Source organism: Penicillium angulare (genome assembly GCF_028827245.1).
Source record: "Penicillium angulare strain IBT 27051 chromosome Unknown utg000004l_segment0_segment0, whole genome shotgun sequence".
NCBI lineage: Eukaryota > Fungi > Ascomycota > Eurotiomycetes > Eurotiales > Aspergillaceae > Penicillium > Penicillium angulare.
In genome coordinates, this window is record NW_026623163.1 from 7,717,106 (window position 1) to 7,728,816 (window position 11,711).

At 48.4% G+C, this 11,711-nt stretch overlaps 4 protein-coding genes across 4 annotated transcripts; 2 read left to right on the forward strand and 2 right to left on the reverse strand.

The window, feature by feature from the left end:
• Nucleotides 1-403: 403 nt before the first annotated feature.
• Nucleotides 404-2,008, forward strand: N7478_006796 (uncharacterized protein; the record flags this gene model as incomplete). Its single annotated transcript, XM_056923010.1, has 1 exon — nt 404-2,008. The coding sequence occupies one exon, from the start codon at nt 404-406 to the stop codon at nt 2,006-2,008; it is 1,605 nt and encodes a 534-aa protein (XP_056781047.1).
• A 388-nt stretch (nt 2,009-2,396) lies between these two features.
• On the reverse strand, nt 2,397-4,057 carry N7478_006797 (uncharacterized protein; the record flags this gene model as incomplete). The annotated part of the gene is made up of 3 exons (XM_056923011.1): nt 2,397-3,408; nt 3,468-3,836; nt 3,933-4,057. 3 exons carry the CDS (start codon nt 4,055-4,057, stop codon nt 2,397-2,399), a joined length of 1,506 nt encoding a protein of 501 aa, XP_056781048.1.
• Nucleotides 4,058-5,146: 1,089 nt separating this feature from the next.
• On the forward strand, nt 5,147-7,344 carry N7478_006798 (peroxisomal copper amine oxidase; the record flags this gene model as incomplete). Its single annotated transcript, XM_056923012.1, has 2 exons — nt 5,147-5,261; nt 5,351-7,344. 2 exons carry the CDS (start codon nt 5,147-5,149, stop codon nt 7,342-7,344), a joined length of 2,109 nt encoding a protein of 702 aa, XP_056781049.1.
• A 1,349-nt stretch (nt 7,345-8,693) lies between these two features.
• Nucleotides 8,694-11,676, reverse strand: N7478_006799 (transcription factor domain-containing protein; the record flags this gene model as incomplete). The annotated part of the gene is made up of 5 exons (XM_056923013.1): nt 8,694-9,429; nt 9,501-10,548; nt 10,609-10,787; nt 10,846-11,355; nt 11,555-11,676. The coding sequence occupies 5 exons, from the start codon at nt 11,674-11,676 to the stop codon at nt 8,694-8,696; spliced, it is 2,595 nt and encodes an 864-aa protein (XP_056781050.1).
• Between the last annotated feature and the right edge of the window lie 35 nt (nt 11,677-11,711).

Sequence of the window (11,711 nt, forward strand, 5' to 3'; positions counted from 1 at the left end):
ATCCACCTACCCGACCAGGAAGTTTTGGGCTATGAAGAATTTCTAGTGGAGTTCTGACGACCAGGCATCAGTAGCAGGGTAATATCTCGTTTAATCCCCAGGGCCTCCCAAGGTTTGGTAGCCACAATGTGGGCCAGTCTCGGTGTAAAGCAGGTCTTTCCCCCCTCCAAAGCCCACACAGACCCGATACCCGTGGGGAACCCCAGGAAAAATAAGAAAAAACCCCGGCTGGGGATGGATTTGATAATTTCGGCTCAATCCAATCTCATTCATACAAGGAGTCATATCCATCCGTCTCCTCATCGAAGCCAAGACCATCATACGATTTCAGAGAATGAGCCCACAGTCTGCAGCGTGAGACAATTCGCCCTGAATACTATATAAGAAGAAAATAATTCAAGTTATGGACTTGGAACACACCACTTCGAAGCCTACCGATCAAAACATCCTCGATGCATGCGACTTGGCGGATTTCGGCCATGGACAGGCCCTTGAACGGAAGTTCAACATCTGGAGCATGTTAGCTATGGCTTTCTGTGTTTTAGGAACATGGTCCACTTTTGCTCAAGATCTGTCTGACGGTCTTGTTAATGGAGGCCCAGTCTCGATTCTCTGGGGTCTCGCCTTGGTGACATTCTGCAATACATGTGTGGCATTTTCTCTAGGAGAAATCTGCAGTAGTATGCCTACAGCCTTGGGCCAAGCATATTGGATCTATCGTCTTTGGGATACACCGTTAGGACGCTTTGTGTCCTACATTTGTGCTTGGATTAATGTTTTTGGCTGGTGGACTCTTGCTGCGTCGCAGGTTGCCTTTATGACTAACTTCATGCTGGGCATGAAAGTTATGTTTTACCCGAATTGGACGGGCGCGTCAACCGGCTGGTTAGAATTTGTCGTTTATATGGGCTGTGTTTTCTGCCTAACACTGATTAATGTTCTTGGGTGTCGTCGAGAACAATTCCTTCCTTGGTTAAACAATGTGGTCGGAGTTTGGTTTTTTGCCTTGTTCTTCGTGTTCTCGCTCGCTCTTCTTATTTCCGTGGGAATGAAATCAGAGCTTTCCTACCAGCCTGCTTCATTTGTCTTTGGCAAATGGATCAATCAGACCGGATGGCCTGATGGTGTTGTTTGGTTTATTGGTTTAGTTCAAGCCGCCTATGGATTAACTGCCTTTGATGCTGTGATCCACATGGTCGAGGAAATTCCTGCACCTCGCAAGAATGCACCAAAGGTTATATACTTTGCTGTTCTCTCGGGCGCTGTCAGCGGTTTCATTCTGATGATGGTCTGTCTCTTCTGTATTCAAGAGGTCAACTCCGTCGTCAACTCTGCTAGTGGTTTACCCTTCCTGGACCTCGTCCAACAAACCGTAGGCACAAACGGTGCCGCCGTTCTCATCGCTCTCTTCGTCGCCAACGGCCTCGGACAGAGTGTCAGTATCGTTACCACCGCATCTCGCCTAACCTGGGGCTTTGCTCGTGACGGCGGTCTGCCATTCGGTCGATACCTGTCTCACGTCGATGAATACTGGAAAGCCCCCGTCAGAGCCCTCTGGTTCCAGGGCTGTCTCATTGCCTTGGTCGGAGTACTTTTCCTCTTCGCCGAGACAGTTTTGAACGCTATTCTCAGCGTTAGCACCATTGCCCTTACAATCTCCTACGGGCTGCCCATTAGCACTGTGCTCATGGTTGGTCGCGATAAGCTGCCTCCAGGAGGACAGTTTAATCTTGGAAGGCTGGGTGCGCCAGCCAACTGGGTCAGTATCGTCTACTGCGCCATAACGACTGTGTTCTTCTTCTTTCCCAGCTCGCCCAACCCGTCGGGTGGAGATATGAATTACGCTATCGGAGTATTTGGCGTTATGCTTGTTATTGCCATCTCTTTCTGGTTTATTCAAGGAAGTCGAACCTACTTGAACACAGAAGAGGCATTCACGCATGTGATTCAAGCTCAGGAGACGGTTGCTAATGATGGCCAGTCATCTGCTGCGAGAAAGAAGGATTGATCTGGTTATCATTCCTGGGAATCTTGAAGGTCAACTTCATGATTTGAGAGACTTGCGACGATTCACAGTGGAGGACATGGGAAAGGAACTGTACAAAGAGTTGTTGAGAAATGGTTAACGTTAGACTGGGTTGTTGGAAGACGAAAATTGGCAAGTTATCGATTCATTGTAAATAGACTGGGTGAATAGATAGGTAGTACTGCACATAGAAGGAAATGAGTACATATACACACATACACGTCAAACAATACTGTCTACGATAAAAAAATTCAAAAAATCATCCCAAATCAAAATTTTCATCAAAATCAGAAGCAATCTTTTGGCAAATCATTCAATCTCATTTTATGTACAAAAGCCTTTCAAGGCCAAAAACCCGAAATTTATAACTTTACAACTTGGACTTCATGTTAACATGCACAGCCTTGACACTGGAGTAGGCATCCAATCCAGCCTCTCCCAGTTCCCGACCGATACCACTCTGCTTAACTCCACCGAAAGGAATACGCCAATCACTGTCATTGCTAGAGTTGATCCAGACCATACCGGCCTCAATCCTCTTCGCAACACGGTGAGCACGAGTAAGATTAGTAGTGAAAAGAGCACTACCTAGACCATACTCAGAATCATTGGCCATCTGCACTGCTTCCTCTTCAGTCTTGAAGCGAGCAATAACAGCAAAGGGACCGAAGACCTCTTCCTGATAGATGCGCATCTTAGGAGATACATCAGTGAAAACAGTAGGCTCAATGAAGAAACCCTTGCCATCGCCAACGCCCTTGAATGGCTTACCACCACAGGTAAGGGTAGCCTTCTCAGATTTTCCGACATCAACATAAGACAAGATACGCTCGTATTGTGCCTGAGTCACCTGGGGACCCTGGAAAGTCTCCTCATCAAATGGATCGCCGACCTTAGAAACATTCTTAATCTGGGCTTTGAAAGCTTCAATGAAGCGGTCGTAGATCTTATCGTGGACCAGAATACGGGAGGTAGCAGTACAGATTTGACCCTGGTTGTACATAATACCGATATGAGCCCATTCGACAGCTTGTTCGAGATCAGCGTCATCGAAAACAATGAGAGGGCTCTTTCCGCCTGTCTCAAGTGTAATGTTCTTCAGGTTGACGCTGGCCATCTTCATGATTTGTTTAGCTGTAGCTGTGCTGCCTGTGAAGGCGATCTTGTCCACGTCCATATGGGATGCGAGAGCGGCACCAGCAACGGCACCGTGGCCGTTGACAATGTTCACGACACCAGGAGGGAAGCCGGCTTCCTTGATCAGGTTGGCGAGGAAAAGGATCGAGAGAGGGGTTTGCTCGGCAGGCTTCAGGACCACGGCGTTACCGCAGGCGAGGGCAGGGCCAAGCTTCCAAGCAGCCATGGAGAGGGGGAAGTTCCATCTAGAAAAAAAGAAAATGTCAGTTTATCTTCTTTGCTGCTGCCGTCGTGATTAACTTACGGAATGATCTGACCGCAAACACCCACGGGCTGGCGCACGGTATAGGCGAACTTGTCGGTGGTGGTATCGATAACCTGTCCGAAGATCTTGTCGGCGAAACCACTGTAGTAGCGGATAGTCTCGGCGGTCTCGGTCATATCATCGTTCAGCGATACGAGGTATGGTTTTCCATTATCGCAGGTCTCGATCACGGCCAGAGTCTCCTTGTTGTCTTCGATCAGCTGAGCGAGACGATTCATCATCTTGCCACGGTCGAGACCGGACAAGTCTCGCCAGCTGGGATCATTCAGAGCGGCGCGCGCGGCCTTAACGGCGGTATCGACATCTTTTTCTGTACCGGCGTAAACAGAGGTGATCTCCTTCGCAGTTCTATATACCAGAACAAAAATGTTAGAACTTCAATTGCAATTCCAATCCAGGCATCAATTGGCCTTGGCTTCTCAAAGGAATAGTTCTTGCACGTACGCAGGGTTGATACTGGCAATCTTAGCGCCATCCGACGACTTCACCCACTGGTTGTTAATAAACAGACCTGTAGGCTGAGTCCACTTGCGACCGTTAGGCGCAACACATTGCACATTTAAAGACATGGTGATCAATATTTCACACTGTATCAAACAAGATGAAAGGTTGAGAGCACCAAGTCAAGTACAGCCGATGGAAGCTCTTAAAGTCCAAGTGGAACTAGAGCTACATCACCGGTGTTAGCGTGCATATTGGCATTAACCAGATCTCGGCACGACATGCCCGAAGAAGAAGGCAGACGACATGCGGAATTCTGGAGAAGAAGACCCACACGGCATCTCCAGATGATCTCGGGGTCGGGGGGGGGGGGTTGAACGGTGATTGTTGAGTTCCGGTGTGGAGAAGTATGGACCGATAAGACGCTAGTCCTAATGAGGTAGGTCCACGCAACTAGATGAAAAGGGATTTTGATTGCCACCGATTGTTAATAGAGGTAGCAGGCTTTGAGATACAGTTGAGATAGAATTATTCACGGCGATAGATATTATGAGTGCAGTAGTAAGTTTTTGATAGTATCTTCCTTATTGCATACATGTATTATATACTGGGGTAGCACAAGATGCAAGGTTATCTACAGAGATAAAAGATATGATCGAGATGTTCTGATAACGATAACATCTGCATATTGTAAATGCAGCTTATACGCAGCGATAAACTGATAAGAATGTTACCCCTCCATCAAATTGATCTTCCCCAGAATTAACCATAAGCTTGTCGTCAAAGCCCATTGGCGTATCGGTGAGAGCGTGACCAAGCCTAGGTTCAACCTGCCCTATCAGTGCATCTGTGCATTTTGACACGGGACGCCTGATTGGCCACTCTGCCCGCATCTTTAAAAAACGTTTACGCAAAAGAAATGATTGAAGAAAAATGTCAAACACCAAAGACCAAAGCTCGGACGTTCTCCAGGCTTTGGCCAGAAAAGGCCAACCCATGGTAAAACCCACTTAGTCACGTTGTCGGGAAGAGTCGCGAGCCCCGACTGAACCAGAAGATATCATCCCAGCTGCCTGTTTGGGAATGTCCATGCGGGCTCTATCGATCTGATACAAATTCGGATAACCCACTATATAAGGGCCATGGCCTTGGAGACTTTCTCTTTTTTTTCGTTACAGCTTCATCAAGTTTCTTTTTTTTGTGCTTAATCTTTCACAATGGCGTCTGCCCCTGATACCACGTCCATCCCGGGTTACACCATCTTCCGGGAGGGAGACTATGACAGTGTTGCTGCCGCTGCCATGCTCCCGCAGGGAACTCCCCACCCATTAGGTACGTGTGTTCCTTGCAGATTATCAATTTTCCCTGCATAATCAATGCACGAATTCCTCCCAAAAAATCAAACTAACAATTTACTCTAGATCAGCTGTCCATTAAGGAAATCCCAGAGGCTGCTAAGCTTATCCGCGCATATGCCAGCCCCAAGACTATCAAGTTCAACTGTCTCACATTGCGGGAGCCCCGCAAGGCCGAGTACCAAGCTTTCCGCGCAGGCAAGATCCCTGCCCCCGATCGTCGTGCTTTCGCCATCATCATCGAGCGCGAGACTCAGCAAGTCGCCGAGGTTGTGCTCAACCTGGCCACCGGCAAGGTCGAAGAATGGAAGGAAGTCCACGAGGCCATGCCCACTCTGACTCTGGAGGATCTGGATGTGATGGAGCGCATTGCCCGCAAGGACTCCCGCGTTATCCGCGCTTGCAAGGAACTCGGCATTGACGACATGGACAAGGTCTTCCTCGACGCCTGGGCCATTGGTATCGACGAGCGCTGGGGTTTCGACCGCCGCCTCCAACAAGGTCTAGCCTACTACCGTGCCTCGGAGTTCGACAACCAATACGCCCACCCTCTCGATTTCACCGTGGTAGCTGATACCGAGACCGAGGAGGTTCTCAGCGTTGACATCCGCCTCGTTAACGGTGAGCGCACCGCCGTTCCTCTGAAGGAACACAACTACCTCCCCGAATTCATTGGAGACAAGTACAACCACGACCGCCTCAAGCCCATTGATATCACCCAGCCTCAGGGCGTTTCTTTCAAGGTCCGCGGCAACGAGCTCACATGGGCCAACTTCAAGATGCACATTGGCTTCAACTACCGCGAGGGTATTGTTATTTCCGACGTCCGCACACACGACATGTACGAAGACCGCGAGCGAACTCTCTTCAACCGTATCAGTGTCGTCGAGATGGTCGTTCCCTACGGTTGCCCTGAAGGACCCCACCACAAGAAGCATGCCTTCGACGTCGGCGAGTATGGTTCCGGCCTGATGACCAACTCCCTCAAGCTGGGCTGTGACTGCAAGGGTGAAATCCACTACATGGACGGAGTTATGTCCACATCCAACGGTGAAGCAGCCGTGATCAAGAACGCCATCTGCATTCACGAAGAAGACAACGGTCTCCTCTACAAGCACACCGATTACCGTGATGGAACTGTGATCTCAGCCCGTGATCGCAAGCTCATCGTTTCCCAAATCATCACCGCCGCAAACTACGAGTACGGCTTCTACCACACCTTCACTCTTGACGGAACCTACAAGCTCGAAATGAAACTCACCGGAATGCTCAACACATACTGCTTGCACCCAACTGAGGAAGCCGCCCCATACGGTACCCAGGTTGCTCCCCAGATCACAGCACACAACCACCAACATCTCTTCTCTCTGCGTATTGATCCCGAAATCGACGGCCCCAACAACTCCGTCGTGCAGAACGATGCCGTCTCCGCAGATGCCCCCGTTGGATCTCCCGAGAACCCTTACGGAAACGCCTTCCTGAGCAAGAAGACTCCTCTCCGTACCGCCCTCGCCGGCGCAGCAGACTACTGCTACGAGACAAATCGTACTTGGGACATCATCAACCCCAACAGAATGAACACAATTGCCAAGAAGCCCGTTGGATACAAGATCCTCAACACCTCTTGTCCTCCTCTCCTCGCCAAGCCAGGAAGCACAGTCTACAACCGCGCTGCATTCGCTCGCAAGCCTCTCTGGGTTACTCCCTACAAGGATTACGAGCTGTTCCCTGCTGGTGACTATGTTTGCCAGTCTGATGGACGCGAGAACCACCCTCACAACTCTACAATTCTGGACTGGGCCAAGCGTAACGAGAGCATTGATAACACCGATATTGTCTGCTATCTTCAATTTGGTCTTACGCATTTCCCTCGCACAGAGGATTTCCCTATTATGCCTGCTGAGCCTGTTAGTATTATGCTTCGGGCTTCGAACTTCCATGAGAAGAACCCTGGTCTTTGGGTTCCTCCTTCTGCTGTTTGTGTTGATACACAGTCTAAGAATGCTTTCTCCACTTCCTGCTGTGCGGGTAATGCCCCTGCTAATGGGTCAAGACTGTAAGGGTTGTTCGAGTTCGAGTTTGATGGGATTCTTTTTACGGTGTTTTATTAAAAAGATTCATGGGGTTATGTGATTGTTGAACATATCTTGTAAATAGGAAGCTTTTTTTCGTTTTGTTTTATACTTCAAACCTTGGAATATACATATGCATATACATACTTCACCAACCTTAGTATTTCCGTAGGGATGCTCCATTAAGATTCGAAATACATATACAACTCCATGGGGAAGATGGTTCAGCGGCTGTGTGGTATCTGAAGTCCTGGAGGCCTTGATGGAAATATTCCTTACTGCGTGAATGGATTAAATTTATCACTGATCGGTGCTCTCTCTTGAGTCCGAGAAACAACTCAAGGCTATATAGCTAATCTTTAAGTTAATAGTATACCTATTAGATAAGAAGGATCTTTAATATATTTACATAGTTATCCTTCCCGAAGATATTTAGGGAGGAGAATCATAGCTTATCCCGTTATTTATCTCAGCTGGAGAGTGAAGGTGTGGAACTACTAGGTAGCGGAGATTCCGGATAGTGGACACTTTCGAGTCTCCGATGTGTTCGAACCCGGTGGAGATATATCGTCGCATCACGGGATTTCTGTGGGGGACCACCGTAGTAATCTTGGAAATCCCTAGTCTACGATAGGATATGCTGGTAGTTTCTTCGCTATGCCTAGGTGCTATACTAGTAGAAACTTTGAAATGACGATGATCTATGGCATAGGGTGAAGTAGTCATTTTTATAGAGAATCAAACACTATACTCCTTGACCATTCTCTCTTTCTCATGTCTCATACATCCTCATTTAGGCGGGGAACAGGCTTATTAACCATCTTAAAGACTTCCAATCATGGTGCTCCTTGCGGCTCCTCTGTTCTGCTGATTCATGCTCTCCCTTATGGGCTGCTCCATGGACTCCAGCTTACGACTCCTGGGTCCTACATTAGGTTTCCCGAATTGATCATAACAAATGGAGCGACTCGATATAATCGTTTAGGATGCTAAAGCATTTAAGTAACTGTTAAAAAGATAAGTTAGATATGGCGTTTCCAGAGAATTTATACCGGAATTTTGACTTGATCTCTTAATCATAGAAAGATTGTCCTTATTTTCCTACTCAATTCATTCACTCCACGCATAATATACCTTTTTATCCTTGCATTTCCCATAACGTAGTCATCTGAATGGGGCGCATATCCTGGGAAGAAATCGAACGTTTGTTTGGGTATACAGATCGCTGAACCAATAAATACAAGCCTATATCAAGGCTAGCCAGCTCATATATCAACAAGAAGACCAAACCCGGCAAAAGGTCAAAAAACTAAACTACAGTAGAAAAATAAAAGAATCTAATCATGTCCCATCTCCGTATTCTCTTCCCCGGGTGCATCAACAATATCCGGCTCCGGATCAGCACCACCTGCTAAAAAGAAGTCCAATTCACTAGGTCCACCCTGTGAGTGTTCGTTTTCAGCTAACTGCTCCAGCAAGCTGAGGAATGGATCTTTTTCTAGATTTCCCGTTTCACTACCTCCCGTGTGGGAACCGCTTGTTTGTGACTGGGCACCCGGTGTCAGGGCGGTGGCACCAGTACCGGATGCGCCTGCGCCATTGGTTGCGTTGACAGTATCAAAGGGGAAGGTAGCGTATTGTGGGTTTGATGGCGGTGTTGGGGCGATGCTTAGAGATGAATCGGTTAAGAAGGAGGGGGGTGAGAGGCCGAAAGCTGAGGGGGAGAAGGGGTTTGGAAGAGATAGGTGGTTTGTATCTGTTTGAGCACCGGATGGTGTTGAGGGTAGGTCTGTGGTGCCTTGGACGGGGAAGATGGATGAGAGAGATGGGGACGCATCAGATTGGTTGGGTGTTTGGTGGAACTGGATGGTTGGGGAGAGAGCGGACTGGTGGTTTGGTTTACCAGGTAATGAATGCGAGGCGGATGGATGTCGCTCGAAGTCGGGAGTCTGGGTAGACTGGAAGGGAGGTGGCGTGGGCCTTGTGTTGGAGTAGAAGTTCTGGCTTTGGTAAGATGGGGGCGCCATGGGCCGGTGGTAGTAATGATCTTGACGGTCAACCATGTTTGATGCACTGTTGGCAGGGGTTAGTTTCTGTGGTAGGCAAACAAGCGTCGATGTATCACGAAAGGGGTCATTACTTACCTTGGGTGTATTTCATCGCCTGTATCTAGTAGTCGGACATGTGCCCCATCTACTGTGAGACCAGGATATCTATCCAAAAAGTCCTCGAGATGAAAGACCGGAGAGAACCTCATGGGACTGCTTGCAAGATTGCGAACCAGCTCCGCGTGGGATGTATAAATAGTTTGAAGTAACTCGCGCTGATGCTGTACACCAGCCCAAGCAGTTCGTAGCCAGGTCAATTGATGCATCTCACGGGTCAAAAACTCGGCACTAGATGAGAAGACCTCGCCTTCATGGCCTTTGTAATGTACACCATGAACGTGGACAGTGCCTGCTGTACACACGCAGTAACCTACAAAGGCAGGCCACTCGATAAGTGGAGAATTGCGACCTAACTCGACGAGTTCTGCAATAGCATTCGAGTGTGAGAAGCATAGGTTTGTCGCTTCGATTTGCCATGACTGATGCTGGCCAGTTCCTCTTAATTCAACGAGGTCGATAGGTAGAAACGGACGGTAGATCAGACAATGGACCAGATGATAGATCAATTTGCTGAGCAATAGAGTCGTACTCTCAGGGTGACCAAACAATGCCGCGATGGAAGCAAAGACATCCTGAGTACCCGCGGCCCAGATATCTAATTCTTGTCGAATTTTGGAGAGATTGGAAAGCGCATGCCAGGGGAAATGAGAGTCACCCTTCACTCCACCAGCAGCCAGGTACCGATTTGTGACACCCAGAATTCGCGTAATGTCAATGAGCAATGATGCCGCACTGGGGGATTTCCGACGAGAATCTGCGGAATATTGAATATTTGGTCCAACATGGAACAATTCTCCTTCCATATTGAGACCTGCTGCATGCGGTGACCACGAAGGAAGACGCAAAACAATGGAATGATCTGATATGAGGCATGGGCGGCGGGACCCGCAGGTCATGAAGCGATCCATGAGGTAAACTGACCAAAACAGCCGTCGCCTCATTTCACGCTCAGGAAGCGAAAGGTTGGATTTTGATGGCACCTCTCGGAAAAGGTCCAAAGCGACCACCATTGCTACACAGTTTGCTATATTGTTTTGTTAGCAAAAAGTAAACCGCGCAGAAAAGAGCTAAATTGCAGTCATACCAAATGTCATATACGCTTTCTTCCCTAGTCCATAGGCAAAGAAAGCTTGCGACAGCAGAAGCAGGGTCTGCAGTCCCTCTGCGGTAGGATTGTCGATATCCACCATACGTCGCGCTTGCAAAGCTGCATCTAGACCCATATGTATAGATTGTTCTGGCTGACCGACCGCATAGGTATACCTAAAAGCAAGTTAGTACGTAGACTTCCCACGACAACAAATTCAATGGCACCGCATACCTGAGTGTCATAGCCGATATAGCCATAGACAAGTGTGTGGGTAACTGGTTCAACTGATGACGCTGTCGTACAACCGACTCATCTAAAATAAAATACGGCTTCCCATGCAATCGTGTAAAATAAGCATCCAGGAGCGCTTCCGATAAATGCCCATTTTGCTGCGGCGAAGGCTGAGATAAACCCAGCGCTGAGCCATGGGCGCTCGGTCGCGAAAAGGTGTTATCATTATGTTGAAACCGGGGTGTTGATATCGACGGTCGCGAGTCTGTGGGGTACGTATTGAAAGAAGACGAGGCGGGGTCTATACTGTCGCGACGACCATTTGACTGGGTTATCGGGAGGTCTTCCGATTTTTTATCCGGGGAAGTAGGTGAAATGGGATCCTTTTCATCCTGTAATCTTCTTTCTAGACCATCTACCCTTTTTAAAAGGGCTTCGAGGACATCTGTCTTGGGACCACGTTTTTTGGGGACGGCATCTTCAAATGTTGAAGCGGAGATGATCAGACCACTGTATCGGCGGGGATAGATTTGACAGGGCTCCACGACTCACCATAAACGCAGGCACATTGAAAGACCTTGCAGGCTTCACAACTTGGTCGCAAACGATTACATTTAATCTGATGAGGAAGGGAAATTTTGAATTAGCGCATTGAGAGAGGTAGTGAGGTTGGGGTTGTTGAAAAAGCAAACAAAAGGCCCAAAAAAACACCAGGAATGGCGGGACAAGTACCTTTCGTTTGCGACAGGACTTGCAGTTCATGGCCTCGCGTTGTTCGAGAGTGGCGCGACGAGGAGTGAGGCGATCGATGCTGACCTGGGGACGAGACATGGTCACATTGAGCAAGACATGGACTATGAGGAATG